The 17,465-nt window shown below is 36.3% G+C and overlaps 1 protein-coding gene and 1 long non-coding RNA gene across 2 annotated transcripts in view; one reads left to right on the forward strand and one right to left on the reverse strand.

Annotated features, from left to right (window-relative positions):
- Positions 1-10,749, reverse strand: part of LOC107589148 (uncharacterized) — a 16,461-nt gene extending 5,712 nt beyond the window's left edge. Inside the window, exons 1-2 of the long non-coding RNA XR_001609651.1 lie at positions 10,738-10,749; positions 7,181-7,188 (exon numbers count right to left, since the gene is read on the reverse strand). This is a non-coding gene — a long non-coding RNA (uncharacterized lncRNA). The remainder of the gene's footprint in view (positions 1-7,180; positions 7,189-10,737) is intronic.
- An 885-nt stretch (positions 10,750-11,634) lies between these two features.
- On the forward strand, positions 11,635-15,754 carry kazald2 (Kazal-type serine peptidase inhibitor domain 2). Its single transcript, XM_016277498.1, has 4 exons — positions 11,635-12,219; positions 13,222-13,382; positions 13,806-13,953; positions 15,633-15,754. Exons 1-4 carry the CDS (start codon positions 11,739-11,741, stop codon positions 15,752-15,754), a joined length of 912 nt encoding a protein of 303 aa, XP_016132984.1. The 5' UTR covers positions 11,635-11,738.
- The last annotated feature ends 1,711 nt before the right edge of the window (positions 15,755-17,465 follow it).

Raw genomic sequence — 17,465 nt, forward strand, 5'->3', positions numbered from 1 at the left:
ATTTAATTGTATCAAATTTAAGGCCATAAAAAGTACAAAGGGGACAGAAAGACAATTGTCATATAGCTTAATGTGATGATTAAAATGAAAAAGGCTATGATTTCATTGGATAAATATGAGCGCTGCACCTTTCAAAGTCTATCTTTATGCAGTTCTAAAAGCGCCACCTGCTGGCAGAGAATTAATTTGCATTTTTTAACAGCCCTTCTGCTGGTTTAAAATAAGAATTGATATTAAAACAGCCATTAAACCATTAATATAATAATTGATACATTTGATTTTTGACTCTTTTCTTAAAAATGGTTTGAAATTTGAAAGGCTGAAATTTGAAATTTTATTTAATTTTTTTAAATATTTTTTTGTGAAAACCTGTATCTGAGCTGTAAATCATGCTTTTTACAGTCATTTTAAAAATTGCCCCACCCCACTCATATGGCATTAATTTTATCTGTGCAGGTCTTAAAAACAGTCTTAAAAAGTTTTACATTTGAGCTTAAAAATCCTGCAGAACCCCTGTGTGCTATAAAATAAACACAATGACATTTACAAGGAAAACAATTCAAAATAAATATTACAAAGGTGTACGAACTTCTATTTTTGTGCAAAAGATAAAAATATTCCAGTTTTGGAGGCCATAATGTCAGCCATCAAACACTGAACTGGACTAGATCCAAAAAGCAACAGTCTGAACACAAAGAGGTCTGAGACACCATTACTGCTTAAGGTCCAAAAAAAGGATCTGAGTCCTATTTCAGGAACTGCGATAGTGTGAACACAAAGAAAACTGGGTCCTTTTTCACTTGGTCCACCTCTTGCTCCACTTATGGCGCTTCTCCACTGCGTGGTACGACTCGGCTCGGTACAGCACGGTTCGGCTCGGCACGGTTTGCGTTTCCACTGCAGTTCAGTACCGCTTTAGAAACCTGATCCAGCTAATCATGTCATTAAGACTTATTTGAAAACTACATGTATGTGTGTTGGAGCAGGGTTGGAACTAAACTATGCAGGGCTGCGGCCCTCCAGGAACTGAGTTTGACACCCCTGATCTAAAAGTTTGTGGTCAGGAAAAATATTTTGCTAATGTTATTATGCTAATGTTTTGAAGTCTCTTTTGCTCACCAAGGCTGCATTTTATTTGATCAAAAATACAGTAAAATCAGTATGAAGAAATATTATTAACATTTAAAATAATTTCTATTTTAATATATTTTAAAATGTAATTTTGATCCTGTGATGCAAAGCTGAATTTTTAGCATGATTACGCCAGTCTTCAGAGTCATATGACCCCTATTATCAATGATGAAAACAGTTGTGCTGCTTAATATTTTTGTGAAATCTGTGATAGCTTTTCAGGATTCATTAATGAATAGAAAGAATAAAACTTTTTTTTAAAAACAGCATTTTAACTGGAAATCTTTTGTAACATTAGGCCTATACATTTGGTCAGTTTTGATAAAACTTAATGTGTCCTTAATGTGTGAAAAACTTGTTTCATAAATATTATGAAAAAAAAAAAAGAATAATTTCTGAACACAAACGTGAATATTAGTAATAAACTAAATTCATATGATCTATAACTGTAATAGTTGTGTAAATTACATATTACGTATATTATATGTTTACGTTTATAATAATTTAATGACTTAATACACTAACTGTAATTCTTCAATTTTATGTTTATTTTAATGTAGTTACAAACAATTATTTATAACAAAAATATACATTTCAAATATATAATACAAACATTTATTTTCAAACTAAATCCTCGGTCAACTCATGCAGACAGGAATTCAAGTTATTCCTCCTGCCCTACAACCAAACAAATTGAATCATTTGAAGTAAGCAAACAGAGAGAACTAAACCTCATTCACTGACCTCTGGCCTAACATTAAGTCAGCACAGCTGCCAAAGGGGAAATAGACCTCATTAGGGCCTTTCGCACCGCTTTAGTTCCAGATTTTTTTTTTTTAAAACAGCATTTTAACTGGAAATCTTTTGTAACATTAGGCCTTTACATTTTGTCAGTTTTGATAAAACTTAATGTGTCCTTAATGTGTTTCATAAATATTATGAAAAAAAAGAATAATTTCTGAACACAAACGTGAATATTAGTAATAAACTAAATTCATATGATCTATAACTGTAATAGTTGTGTAAATTACATATTACGTATATTATATGTTTAAGTTTATAATAATTTAATGACTTAATACACTAACTGTAATTCTTCAATTTTATGTTTATTTTAAGGTAGTTACAAACAATTATTTATAACAAAAATAAACATTTCAAATATATAATACAAACATTTATTTTCAAACTAAATCCTCGGTCAACTCATGCAGACAGGAATTCAAGTTATTCCTCCTGCCCTACAACCAAACAAATTGAATCATTTGAAGTAAGCAAACAGAGAGAACTAAACCTCATTCACTGACCTCTGGCCTAACATTAAGTCAGCACAGCTGCCAAACATGGGATAAAAAAATAATAATACAAATAAAAGGGTGCGACTTATTATCTCACAATTCTGGGTTTATCGCACAAATTTCACTTTTTATTTTTTATTGCAGTCCTGTCAGAAAAGTAAAAAATGTGAGATATGGACTTGTAATTCTGCTAAAAAAATATATTTCTTCCTGTGGGGGAAAAACACCTTTGCATTGTGTATAAAATTCTATAGGCTATTATTTTTGTAAGTAATTAATTTTGTGCAAGAAACACTTGCGGGTTTCAAACAATAGAGGGCCCCACAATCCTTCTTATTTCCCAATGCTCTTTCCAACTCAAACTCCCGAAACAGAACTTCGGCTGTCATGTCCTATCAATGACTTTTTGTTAGCCCTCCATATTATTTAACAAATTAAAACCATTAAATTAATTAATAAACTTTTTCTCCTTCTAGGTAATAAGTCAGAGCAGGGTACATCAACTATAGCAAACTACATCTCTCTCATGAACAGTTTGACAGTATATTGACAAAGCAAATAACGCAGTTTGTCATATATTGATCCAAGTATACTGCAAAAGGTAATATACTACACAATCCTAAAAACTGAAACGTCTGATCTATACAGCTGCCATCTATAATAAAACTCACTATACGACTGAATGTAGTCCACACACACAAACAGAGTCAGATAACAGTGGTGCCACTTGAATGCAGTGCATTCGCCCCCAGCTGCAGTTCCCAAATACGTCTCTTCAGTAAGAGACTGAATCTGCCCCATTCATTAGCCTAAGTGGATGAGCTTCCCTAATAGATGCTCCCCTTCCCCTCAATAATTGCTGTTGATTGGCATAAATTAGACCCTAGTTGCCAGACGAGTGATTCTCGACGACGATAATCTGATTCCCAGCTGAAACTAATAGGATTTTAACTCTGGTTTGGCCTAATGTCCGTCTGTAAGGCCTGGCCCGGCTCTGTCAGGGCAGACCTGCCCTTCAGCCCCACGGCCTCATGCACAACTCACGCTTACTGCAGGGCTCCAGATGAGAGCGCACCAATAAATGAATTTGTAGCCTCAGGTGAACACGCACTGTCGGACCAGACCTATTAACAGATGGTGTAGTTAACTGTTAAGAGGACTTGACTTTAAGGCCTAAAACCACACTGGGAAAAAAAAAAAAAAAGCTGACGCTTGAAGATGTTCTCCATAAGGCAAAACAAGAACGCTTCTGTTTGGCTAGAAACTAGTTTTAGAACATTTAGAAGTATAGTTAGAAAACTTAGAAGAAAAAAAAAGACAACCCTGGTTGTTTTTTTTATAGATGGTTTACAACTGGGGTCTGTGGAAAAGTTTACGTAAAGTTTTTTTTTTTTATAAAAAGTTACATACAGATATATATATATACACACACAGGGTACAGAAAGTATTCAGACCCCCTTACATTTTTCACTCGGTTATATTGCAGGCCTGGTTAATAAATTTACCAATTAAATTTACAAAAAAAATTAAATGGATAGATAGATAGATAGACAGGACAGTACTATACTGAGTAGAAAAAAAGCATAATATTGTATCCCAGTAAAAAACTAAATATTTTCCAAATATTTCATATTTATAATATACATTTTTTACACAACAATTTAATATATGGATCATATCTGGTGGTCCATGGCATCTAAACCCCTTGCTTTAATTAACAGAAAAAAACACAAATCATGATAAGTGTTAACACAGATTTTGTTGTAGCAAGTAAAAGTAAATTAATTATTACTAAAAGCATAGTAAATATAAGAGTATAGATGTTGTTATGTTGTTGTTCTTCTGAGTGTGTTGCTGTGAGGTTGCTAGGCAGGTGGTTACTTCCTGGCCCAAATCTCAATGATTTTCGCATCCATCCTGTTTTTTTAAGATGTGAAAAGTCACTTCAAAAACACTCTTTTGAACAAGCTACTTAAAGGTATCATTCATGTCTGTACAAATGACACATAAATACATGCTAAAACATAAAACATAAGCTTTGTTCAAATCCCTATGTATATTCCCTTTAGACGCTAGTGCACTTTAGAAACTTCCGTGTTGGTCATGTCTCACCACAATTATGTCCCGATCAGTATATTAACACGTTTTGCTTGAATCCCTCACAAATCTAAGCTTTTTGAGACACATGTCCCTAATGAATATCACCCTTTTTTGATATTATTTGTCTTTAGGCTGATAAGAGCGAGCAGCATGCCTCGAGTCTAATGAAACTCCACTCCATTAGCGCTGAATCGGACAGATTGGCCTCCCAGAGAAATGAATTGAGTTTTTTGTATTTGTGAGATCATTCTCCCTGCATTAACTGATCTTTATCCCATCTCTTCATCACAGCCAAATCAGGTTAGGCGGCCATGATTAGCTGGGGTGGCCTCCCTTTTTAAGCAGTAATTGGGTTTAGCGGCTTAGCTGATAGCGCCATTAGGACCAATAACGGCCTTGCTTGGCTCGGGGAGTGAAACAGATTCTCCTGGAACAGATGGCAGATGCTGGTAAAGGGGTTTGATTGAGAGGGGGCGAAAGCAAAGTTTGTGTAACAGTAGAAGTTCTGGTGCTGGGCTGCGTCAGTACGTCCTCTCTGTTCGCCGGGTGTGTGTATATATATATATATATATATATATATATATATATATATACATACTGTATATATGCATATGCTTATATATATACAGTGGGGCAAAAAAGTATTTAGTCAGCCACCAATTGTGCAAGTTCTCCCACTTAAAAAGATGAGAGAGGCCTGTAATTTTCATCATAGGTATACCTCAACTATGAGAGACAAAATGAGAAAAAAAAATCCAGAAAATCACATTGTAGGATTTTTAAAGAATTAATTGGTAAATTCCTCGGTAAAATACAACTTTTATTTTGGATGCGATTAATCGCTGCCCAGTACTAATATTCATTATATATGTACATTATATAAGTATATCTATATAATATTATAATATATATATAATATATATTCGTATATGTATTTATTTAATTATTATATATATATATATATATATATATATATATATAAAGTTGATGTTTTAAGATGTTGTGTTTAATAGCATTATGTGGTGGGACAAAATGACTCACTTTTAAAAAACGGTATACCTTTAAATACCTTTAAAAACGGTCATTTTTTCAGCCAACTTTAAGGCTTTCATTAGACATGCTCTGTATTTAAAGGCCTTAATATGAGGCTATGTTTTCCTGTCTATATAAAACGTCCATTTATGAGAATATTATGAGTATGGTGGCCACATTAGGTCCTTTTAGAAAATGAAGTCTCTTTAAACACACTTTCCTCAATGCACCAAAGCCATGAAATGCATTTTCTAAGCATCTAAGATGTTCTTTTCATTGTCATAGAGGAGTGGGAAAATTGAATATTTACGTCACTGAAGAAAAATGTTGATAGCCTAAATGTTCAAATGCTCAGCTTTTTGTGAAACAAAAAAAAAACGTCTTTGAATATCAAAATGTGCATACTGAGAAGTATTTATGATCAAAATGTGCACACACACACACACACACACACACACACACACACACACACACACACACACGTCTGGTGGTATATCAAAAAATGTATACACAGAAATATTTATGTGCAAAAAGTGCGCACACACACACACACACACACACACACACACACACACACACACACACACGTCAGTTGTGGTTGATGTGATAAATGGCTGTAAAAACAATGTAACGTTGAGTCGTACAGCCATTCTTTACAGAGTCCAGTTGGGATTCAGCAAAGAGCTTCTCATTAATGCAGGAACAGGGCCGCCTTTTCCCGCTCAAATCCGTCTCTGGAGAAAGACTTATGAGAGAGCACTTCGGATGAATGAGTGCACACCAAACCACTTCACTTATTCAAGTCCAGCTTGGCACAGGGTGTGACTTTTGGGAAACACAGCACACGCTGCCCAGATCTGTGTACCTGTTGAGCATTAAAACTATTAAAATGATGGAATTATGCTGCTTAAATGGTCCGTCTCAGCAATTCATGCGGACTGCAAGATTGCAAAGAGACTGAATCAACCACCCTGACCAATATTACTTGCTCTGATTGACCATTTCAATGTCCTAGCGTGCCAAGTCCTCAAGTAGTGGCTAACACTGTGAGGCTAATGTCTGTCGAAGGAAAATAAAGGCACTTTAAAACAATTTAAAAAGAAATCAAGGGGTGCACTTTGCGGGAAAAGCATCCTGTGGTGAGTCTACGGCAGTTGAATCGTGTTAATAATGCTGAAGTTAAGTACCTGCTTGCTGAGATAAAAGACTTGACAGGTTATAAGGTGTTTCATAATATGGGAAATAATGGATAATGAAAGTGCCATAAATGTGGATTGGTGTATTTTGCAAAGATGGGCTGGAGAAAATGATTGCACTGATGTATTTGACTTGTTTTGTTTAATATTCTTGTTTCCTTCGCTAACAGGCTACACGATGCAAGCAAATTAAGATACAATTCAAAAATGTCAACGGAAATATTTTCCAAAATCCATTACGCTAAGCTCAATACCTTCGACACAGCATGCATACACAGCCCGACAAAACATTGTACTGTGATTTCACAGCAGGTGATGTGCTGAATGGGATTTATATTGCTTTCGCAAGGAAATGCATCTTTATATGGGAGACCAAAACAAAAGAGTGTAATGAATATATGTGCTTTGCTAGAGCACCATGACAAAAACAACTACCTTACAGTACAACAGAAGTAGCCTGGTATATACACAGTAAAAAAGTTATTACTTAGCACTTTATATTGTATTATTTTTACAGTGGTAAATAGAAAAATAGCCACAGACAGTTGAGATTCTACTGTAAAGCAGCTCTAAAATATAATTAAAACAAATAGCTATTATTGGAATATGTTTTACAACAAAATACTATTTACGTTTTCTAGTTCAAAATGTCATGTTTAATTCAATGTGTTACTGCTTCTGTGTGTCAGTTTGTGAAATTTACTAGCAATTTCTCAGGTTTTTCTCAGATTACATACATTATAAAATTCAGAAATTGAATTCGTTTTAAAAGATATTCTGAATTCAACTCTAAGTTGAGGCTTACAACCATGATTCCTCAATGAATGAATGAATGTCTATCTATCTGTCTGTCTGTCTGTCTGTCTGTCTATCTATCTATCTATCTATCTATCTATCTATCTATCTATCTATCTATCTATCTATCTATCTATCTACATTCATATATTCTCAAGAAACAATAAGAAATACACAATTATTTAATATGAAATATATAACAATCCCTTACTACTTCTTCTATGAGGTGATTTCACAGTTTTGTAGAGGAACTTATCAAACTGCAGCAATTACATTTGTAAATGAATGAAATAAAGATCCTATTGATCATCATTTAAAGGCCAATGATAAGGGCTCACACTGCGCTGATTCATGGCTTCAGTGTTATCACAAACCAATATATCTAATCCCCGAGGTGAGCTGAACCTCTCCCCTGCTTCACCTCTTGTAATTCCATTGCTGGCCCTGTTTAAAACACTACACAGCCATTTGGATTTACAAGCATTTGCTCCACATGTGACCTTCGCTTGGTGACATCATTGTTTTAAAGGAATTGAATTTGCGGAGGCTCCATGAAGACTGTGAGACAGCGTGTGTGTGAGTGTGAGACACATGAGAGAGACAGACAGACAGGATAAGGCAATTGATTTTCATGAAACTGACATGCCTGTCCACTTGAAAATAAATCACAAGAGCAAAGTACCCATTACACTGCAAAACAGACAACAGAAATTGACATGAATTTGACATATCAAGTTTTGTTTTCTTTTAATGGGTCTCTAATTGCGATTAAAGGTTTTCTAAAGAATATTTGAATGGTAAGATTTGCAATCTGATAATTCTGCATTGTTGATAAATTCTGTTTTATTCGTAATAACTTTAATTGATTGCGTTATGAATAGCTATTCTACATTTACATTGCTAGTATATCCTCCAAAAGTTTCTTCAGTCACTAACATGTGCAAAAAAGGATCACATTTCTATCCAAAATACAGAACACCATAAGAAACTATATTTTGCATTATTTTATTTTATCCACTATAATATTTCCATGAAAGCACAATAAATTCTGATGTGAAGTATTCATATTTCTTCTAGTGCCTTGAATTTAATATGTTTAATATGTTGATTTTAATCAGCTTGTTTTTTTAAATAATTTTTTAAAATGTTTAAACAAAATAATTTTAAATCATTTAAAAAAATACAATAATACAGAGAAATGCTGTATTACATTAATGAGGATAATAATAATTAACATATGGACACATAATGGAAACTGCACACACACCCACACACACAAAATGTCTTGTCATGAAAAATAATGCAAAAATCTTAACGTCCCTTCTTAATTTCTGAAATATTTGTAATTGGTATATAAAATTTATGACAAATACATATATTTATTTTTTGAGAAAGTGCCATATATTTTATATAAATATATATTTAAGAAATATTAGTAAAGAAATTAAGCTAATTTTTAGATTTTTTGCTTACATTTTTGACTTTGACAACATATTTAAAACTTCAACAGGCATCATGCTCCCCTAACTCACATGGGGAGAAAATGTGACATCTTTTGTTGCTGTCATCTCAACAAGAGTTTACACAATTACAGACAGCTGGTTTGCCTTCAAGCAAAAACTTGTGACGTTACAGTCTCAGGCTGAGTATTACTTTCTAACAGTGCATTTACAGAAATACTGTAGATACAGTCTTTGAAGGCTGTCTAGTTAAAGTGACAGCATGTATTTTTCAGTTAAAGTCCTTAAAGGTTAATCAAACAATGAAAATGTCATCACACACTGACCAGAAGCTGTCGAGGTCCAAAAAAAAAAAAAAAAAACCCCACCAAGAACTACCATGATAAAAATGGTCTATATGTCCTGTACTCTACATTCAGAAGACTTGAGTTGTGTGAGTAATTTGACTCATATATGATACTGATCATATCATATGATATTCGGACAGTTATAGGAAAAGCACATTGTAACCTTGGGAAAGATTCTCAAAGAAAGTTAATTGGAGTGGGGTCTGATCTTATCATGGACGTTCAATCTGTGTTAGTTAATAGTAAAACTCAAGGCACACTCCAGAGCTCACTGCAGCCTCTCCGGTGTTGAATAGAAATAGCCTGAAGCAATTAGCCCACTAAGACCCACTCATCAGGAGGCAAGAAGTGAATGAGATCTGCTCGCCACAGCTAATCAATATTAATGATGGATTATTTACAATTAACAATGGGCCCTTAATGGCCGCCTAATTGTTTGTTTTGGCTTAACGTGGCGAGGTGAGAGCAGCAGATAAACTGAGGACATTATTGAGAGAGAGAGGAGCTAAATGTCTTCTCACTTTCTTTCACAGCACAGATAAGCTCGTTTGTAATGGAGGAGCGTTTTGTTTTTCATGTAGGCCTGCAACAACAAATCTGCTCAATGTTTTTTAGTCCCCTCGTAGTCAAAATGAGAGTTTTGTGGCTTTTAATCGGTCTTCACACTTACACTTCTGCAAGTGTAAGCCATATATACTGTATATATATACATGTACATAGGTTATATATACGCATACATACATATGCACACACACACACACACATATATATATATATATATATATATATATATATATATATGCTCTCTAGATTCAGAGTATTCACAGTAGTAGTATATCTTACTGTTTTTAGCATATATGAAATAGAATTAAGAAAACTAGTAATTTCATGGTGTCACTATGGAAAAAAAGTTTCAAGCACAAATTCTACACTAAATTCAGGTGTAAACAGGGTCCAAACCATTTTAATCTAGACCAATTTCACATCGACACGGTCAAAATAACAAATAGCTGCTTGAAAGCATTTGAGCAACAAAGGATATGAATAAATAACTACTAAAATGCATATATATATACAAACACACACATACATATATATATATATATATATATATATATATATATATGCTCTCTAGATTCAGAGTATTCACAGTAGTAGTATATCTTACTGTTTTTAGCATATATGAAATAGAATTAAGAAAACTAGTAATTTCATGGTGTCACTATGGAAAAAAAGTTTCAAGCACAAATTCTACACTAAATTCAGGTGTAAACAGGGTCCAAACCATTTTAATCTAGACCAATTTCACATCGACACGGTCAAAATAACAAATAGCTGCTTGAAAGCATTTGAGCAACAAAGGATATGAATAAATAACTACTAAAAATAAAAATAACTTAATAACCTAGACTGAATGACTGCAGAAACGTGTCTAAATAAACACGCAATACCTTACTGAACTTCTTCAACATGTCTGGAATCAACAACTGCAACTAAACAACTAAAATGTCAAATTTGTGATTAAACAACACACAAAAAGTCAGACTCTTTCTTTCTTTCTGTTTTCATATCTCTTTGTGTTTTATCAACAAAGTTCCACTCAGTCACTTGTAGTTAGATCTGTAAAACGCACCGTGATAACCGTGATCAGTCACATGATATTTACGGCTCTTGTTATTGGCTAAAAAATGTTTCTAAGTGAATGGGAACGCTTTGATTCTGCCAGTGAGCTATAAGCTCTGAGTTACACAACTATATTCACTATATTTAAATCATTATTGTTTTAAACATTTTTATAAATTGATGTTTTATTATCACTTAACTTAAAACAACCTTGGGGAGGGTGATGAAAATCATTGAGACCAAGTTTGTGAGGGTTAATTTATGACCATTTCTGTGTCCAGTTTGGTTTAAAACCCATGATTTCAAACTCAGGTTTCACCCCCCACCCTAAATCAGGATTGAGTGTTTTGATTGGTTGTTGCTCATCTCCCAGCTCACACCTTTTTACACTTTTGTTGAGCAAAAGGGGGGAGGCACCCTGCAGTTTAAGAGGGGGTCACCAAAGTTAGAGCTGCCTCTGTGTTTTCTTTCCCACCTTCTTGCTCATTTAGCCTGTTGCACTTTTGTGACACTGCAACACAGTTCAGTTCATAAGGATACTTCAAGGACTGAGCAGGGAGAAAAGGCTTTGCCGATGATCACAGGAATTCCAGACACATTTCATTTTGGGATTTTCAGGCCTAGAGACTGCCCTTCAAGATTGCTTTTTATTGGCCTGCTACATCAACATAAAAGCTACTTCTGCTATCAGAGACAAGGACTTTTTCCATCCATTGACTGTTTTTGCTGACTTCAACCAGTTTAACCTGACAGACAATGGCTTATTTACTCATTTTACTGGTGCTGATGCTAGTTTCAGTATCTGAGTCCTTCCATCTGGAGCACCTCAGTCGCTTTGACTGGCAGAAGAGCATTCGACCAGGCGAGGAATGCCCTAAAAAGTGCCACCCTGAGCGCTGTCCAGATGTTAGGCAGCTGCAGGGTTGTCCTGCCAGGCTGGTTCGTGACCAGTGCGGGTGTTGCTGGGAATGTGGAAACGATGAGGGGCAACTGTGTGACCCGGAGCCCCGATCCGGGTCTACTTTTTACGGGCGCTGTGCTGAAGGTCTGCGCTGCAGAGCCCCACGCAGAAACCCCACAGGTGAACCCAGAGCCATCTGTGTGTGCAGTAAGCAGGAAGCACTCTGTGCTTCTGATGGAAAGACATATAAAAATATATGCCAGTTTCAGGCGGCCCAACACAAGCAAGGCAAAGGTCAGATGCTGACAATGGTGCACCATGGACCCTGCAAGTCAAGTGAGTATCTCTAAATATATATAGATATACTCTATACACATATATAGATAAATTGTAATTCTTGTTATCCTCAATTGCGATTTTCATTACTGCAACTTTTAAAAGTGCATTTGAATTGATTACAGATAGTATAAAAATTTGCATGGATTAAAGGCAGCACAACAAATACTACAATGAGGCATAAACACTCATCAATTATTACATTTATATTATTTATTTTAAAATGACATTTTACAGTTTATATATTTAAAATTTCTTGAAAATTGATTAAATTGATGAATTGGGGTGGGGTGCTTAATTCACAAGTCGCAATTGCAATCATCCTAAAATAAGCTTATTTTTATTTCAACAAAATATGATTCTTTCTAAAATCATTAAAATATGATTATTTTTCTTTTGCTTTTGGTGATGACAATATGCCTACGACATGTCCTGACAGAGATTTACCCTTCTAAAGGCCTTCAGTTATTAAAAATGCTTTCTTACTGGTATTTGATATTTAATTTTAGTACTGTACTAGTGCGTGTTTGCTCAGCGACCTCAGCTAAAGTAATGGCCACATCAGTTTGGTATGAATGCATCTGCTAATGTAAATGTAAATGTATATATAGATGTAAATGTCATCTCAGGAGGAACCATTGTCATGGATAGAGTCTGAGTGCCAACATGATCACCACATTTAAAAGTTTTGTCATGGAAAAGGCCAAATGAAAACCCATTTGTTCAGCTGTGGGAATAATAAGTCAGCCGTTAAGTTTATTTACCTTACCGTCATGTTTAAGATTAGCAGTTCATAAGTGTCCAATCTCACACCTTAAAATAATTAACCAAGCTTATCAAAACACAGCACAAATGGCTACAGTAAATACAGAAGCTGGTGTGAAAAAAGCATCCAGTAGCAAAGATTTGCTTCAGGATGTTTTTTTTTTCTTAAAAGATGTTTTATTTTTATAATCAGTTACTCTAAAGCTCAAAGTTTTCTATCTTCTGCAAACTTTACAGAACCAGTTATCACTTATGCTCCCCGTGACATCGTCACAACCAAAGGAAGTGATGTTATCTTTTCCTGTGAGGTGTCATCGTATCCATTGGCCTCCATCCAGTGGAGTAAAGAAGGAGACGTTATTTCTTTTCCTGCTGATGATTCAAGCACAGCTGTACAGGTATGTGCACATTAATAAATAATCTGTACCTGGTGGACAATAAAATTGGACAAAAAAATGTAGTAACCAACCCCCGTGACATTCTAACAAATACACAGGAAAGCACCATTCAAACTGGCACCAGTCTGTACATAATGATAGTCAAACACAGTTAAACTTAAAAAATAAAGGTTGGGTTTTTTTGTATGATACAATAGAAACACCATTTTTTTCTTAGTAAATAATTTTTCAATAATCTTATTAAGAAGCTTTTGTGGAATGGAAAGGTTCTTCATGGAACTATAGTTGTCAGTAAATAACCTTTATTTTTAAGAGTGTAAACAAATAAATGACCTCTCAACCAGCAGGTTTACATTCTAGTCACATTCTCAGAAACAGTTCTGGTTTTGTTAAATGTGCAATGGTGTGTTTCTGTAATTACAGGCTCGCGGGGGTCCGCGGCAGTTTGAATTGACCGGCTGGCTCCAGATTCAAGGAGTTGGGCCGAACGATGCAGGTGTGTACACATGCACCGCCAGGAATGCCTTCGGAGAGGTGTCTGCCTCCGCTAGATTACAGGTTACACATGGAGGTATGTCTGAAAACACACTCATTCATAGACACAGACACGGCCATTAGGAAACAAGGTCAGAGGTGAACAAGCTGAAAAAACATGATTGTTGAGGCTGCTTCAACACACACACAGAGAGAGAGCGAGAGAGAGAGAGAGATAAGACTGTTTCCAGCCGCGGCAGTTTGAATTGACCGGCTGGCTCCAGATTCAAGGAGTTGGGCCGAACGATGCAGGTGTGTACACATGCACCGCCAGGAATGCCTTCGGAGAGGTGTCTGCCTCCGCTAGATTACATGTTACACATGGAGGTATGTCTGAAAACACACTCATTCATAGACACAGACACGGCCATTAGGAAACAAGGTCAGAGGTGAACAAGCTGAAAAAACATGATTGTTGAGGCTGCTTCAACACACACACACAGAGAGAGAGCGAGAGAGAGAGAGAGATAAGACTGTTTCCATGTTTTACACCCATGAAAATTGTATTGTTCAGAAGTTACTTGTTCATAGCTCAGGAGACTGTCACATTTATGTGTCAAAGCTGTCTCAGACTTGAACATTTGTCTTGTTTTAACATTGAAAAATATCCCTCCACACTGCAGAGAGATGGCTGTTAGGTTATTCGTTTTCTCTCTGCGGTCTGTGGCGTGGTCAGAAAAGACATGCGAACGCACCAACAGTGGGAGCTGATCGATTCGCATATGCCACTATCAAAGCTTATCATCTCCTCATCGCTAAAGGTGAACTTGGCCTTCCGAGAATCCGACAGAGCTGACGATAACCGTACACCAGTCGAGGGCTTTCTCCAGCAGGAACATAAAGGCTGGTGATGACAGGAGGTCGAGAGGGTCCTAGATGGGGGGAGATTTGGAAGGGAAAGGGAGAAGAGGTGGAAGGGCTTGTGTATTATGTGGCAGGTCGTTGCTGTGACTGTCTGGCTGTTATCTCTTTCTCTGGGGGGTCTGATCCTTTAGACTGGCCCTTATCTTCACCACCAGTGCCTGAACCCCCAGCCCCCCCTCCCTCGCTTCCCGGAATGTCCCAACTGCTATGAACTCTGGGATAGGTGGAAGTGAAAGGTGACTCTGGACACAGGACAGACCCGTTCCTATAGGTTTAGAGGCTATAGAGAAAAATAGAAAGAGAAGATTTAAATATATCAGGCATGTGTGTGTATGTTTTACAGGACGTTGTGGGCAAAAATATTGAGAAAATGCTGAGCTTTCTTAATATGATCAAAAGTAAAGGGGCTGCGCTTTATTTAGTGCATTAATAAATAGATCCCATTTGCATGATGGTAAAGGCTGTTCACCACATTTTCACTCTGTTAATTAAAAAAGCATCTACTAAAATGTTTTAGTATAGTAGGCTATATTAATTATAGTACATGCTAATGAAAATAAAGGTTTGTTATTGGCATGTGTGGTTCCACGAAGAACCTTTTACGACAAAAGGTTCTTTATAGCGGAAGAAGGTTCTTTAGATTTTTAAAATGCTCCTCACACTAAGAAAAAAAGGTTCTTTTAAGAACTGTTCATTGAAAAAATGTTTCCTCTGTGCTGCGAAAACCCATATTGAAACATTTATTTTTAAGAGTGTATTAAACAAATTAAAAATAAATCGTTTTTTTGTTTTTGTTTTGCATCATAAATAATTGCTACAATTAATCAAACATTGTGTCTTTATATTTTCCAGGTTCTCAGCTCCCCAAAGAGTTCCGGCAAAAAGAAAACGGAGCTTATAGAATATCAGGCGAAGAGGAGAATGTCGATGATGAAGATTACGAAGGCCAGCCGAGTGGATATATGTATTTGTAACATACAGAGATTATAAAATCATAGCATTTAAACAGATTTTTTTAATTATGTTTGAGATGTCAGCTCAGCATAAAATGTGTACTCTTGAATTTTTTTATTGCCCTTTTAAGGGTTTATGTTTATGTGTGAGCATTGTATATAAATCCAAATAATTTCTATTCACTCTTGAGATTTGTACTTAAAAATAGAACTTAATTAAATAGTTGATTTACGAATATTGAGTGCTTTATTGTTTGTGATCTAAAATCTAAAATATTTGCCAAGAGTCCATTTAGGGTAAATCGTTATTGCCAAATGTTATTATGCAAAAGTGCACATGCCAGACTTTTCTAAAAGCCAAAAAAAAAAAGGCCATTGATGCTGCTTTTGCACGCATTTACCCTGAATCCACTGCCTGCTATTGAATAAAACATCAGCAGTGTCTCTCCTCACTTCTGTCTTCTCAAAGACGCTGAGAAGAAAAAAAAGCACCCAGGTTAAGTTGTTTGAAAGCTCTGGTATTAAGAGGCGTTTTACACTTAAGAAGTTGGTTTCGCTGGGTTTTCTCTTCCCTCCCCTATTGATTGATGCTTAGCTATCAATGCATAATAGAAAAGCACTCAGGACAAATGTGGGGTTATGGCCTTCCAGGGAGAGAGCAGACCAGGCTGTTTCCCAGCGCCATTATTGCCCCATAAAGGATCCCTGGGGAGGGACAAGTTCCTCACATCAGCACACACCAAATACCCAATTAAAAAAGAAGACCTTTAAATTCTCTCCTCTTTCCTGGGCAGAAATCAATCAGAATTCAATCTGTTCGGCTTGGATTCCGACAGGCCAGGTAATTGCTCACCAGAGCTCGGATAGGTGACAACAGCTTCGAGGAGAGACAGCGAGCCAATCGGGTGTTCTCTTTCAGACCGTCGGTGAGAAAGCAGTGATACCTAACGAAAGCTCATCTATGCGCTTTCAGGACGGCTTTTATTTTTAGACTCTTGGTAACAGGTGAGGATTTTCTTTTATAAGCAGCAGGTAAACGATACGACTTTGAGCGTTAAAATAAATGGATCATTTAAAGTAAGTGGCTCTCATATTCGTCTTCTTAAAAGCCCTTTGAAAATGAATTCCAATTTGGAATGATTTGTACTTCAAAAGGCATTTGTTGGGGAGCGCGCAAGGCGATTGGGCGAGCGAGAATCAGAGAGACAGACCGGGTGAGAGAGAGGAAGAGATGGAAGAAGATGTGATATGGAGTTAGAAGAATGCAATTAAAAGCTGAATCATTCTCACTCCAGCGTAACTCTATCCATTGAGATGAGAGCCGAGCCTCTTTCTCATGGCTGTATTTGTGTGGATAAAGCTCTCCCCTGGCCCTCGTTTTTGATTCACGCTTAATGATCCCCTCTCCGATGGGAGAGAGTGGGCTGCTGTCAGGATGGGAGACGCGATCCGGACGCAGCAGTGTCCGAGTCCCTCTGGCCAGCAACACCATGTGCAGGGGTCAGACGAGGTCAGAGGTCATGGGCAGAGAGCTAGGATTAATGGACATCTCAATAAAACGCAGGGTCGGGTTACCAGTTGCCCAGCCTGATCTGACACACACACACACACACACACACACACACACACACACACACACACACACACACACACACACACACACACACACTCTCTCATTATTTCATTATTTATTTCTACTGACAACACTAACATCACAAATTCTGTATCTTTA

The sequence above is a fragment of the Sinocyclocheilus grahami genome, unplaced genomic scaffold (assembly GCF_001515645.1).
Source record: "Sinocyclocheilus grahami isolate Dianchi unplaced genomic scaffold, SAMN03320097.WGS_v1.1 scaffold112.1, whole genome shotgun sequence".
Lineage (NCBI taxonomy): Eukaryota > Metazoa > Chordata > Actinopteri > Cypriniformes > Cyprinidae > Sinocyclocheilus > Sinocyclocheilus grahami.

What these genes read in the sequence shown, in the direction of transcription:
- kazald2 (XM_016277498.1), top strand. Translation starts at nt 11,739, where the DNA reads ATGGCTTATTTACTCATTTTACTGGTGCTGATGCTAGTTTCAGTATCT. An exon ending in ATTCAAGCACAGCTGTACAG is followed by an intron (nt 13,383 to 13,805) that starts GTATGTGCACAT and finishes CTGTAATTACAG; the next exon opens with GCTCGCGGGGGTCCGCGGCA. An exon ending in ATTACAGGTTACACATGGAG is followed by an intron (nt 13,954 to 15,632) that starts GTATGTCTGAAA and finishes TATATTTTCCAG; the next exon opens with GTTCTCAGCTCCCCAAAGAG.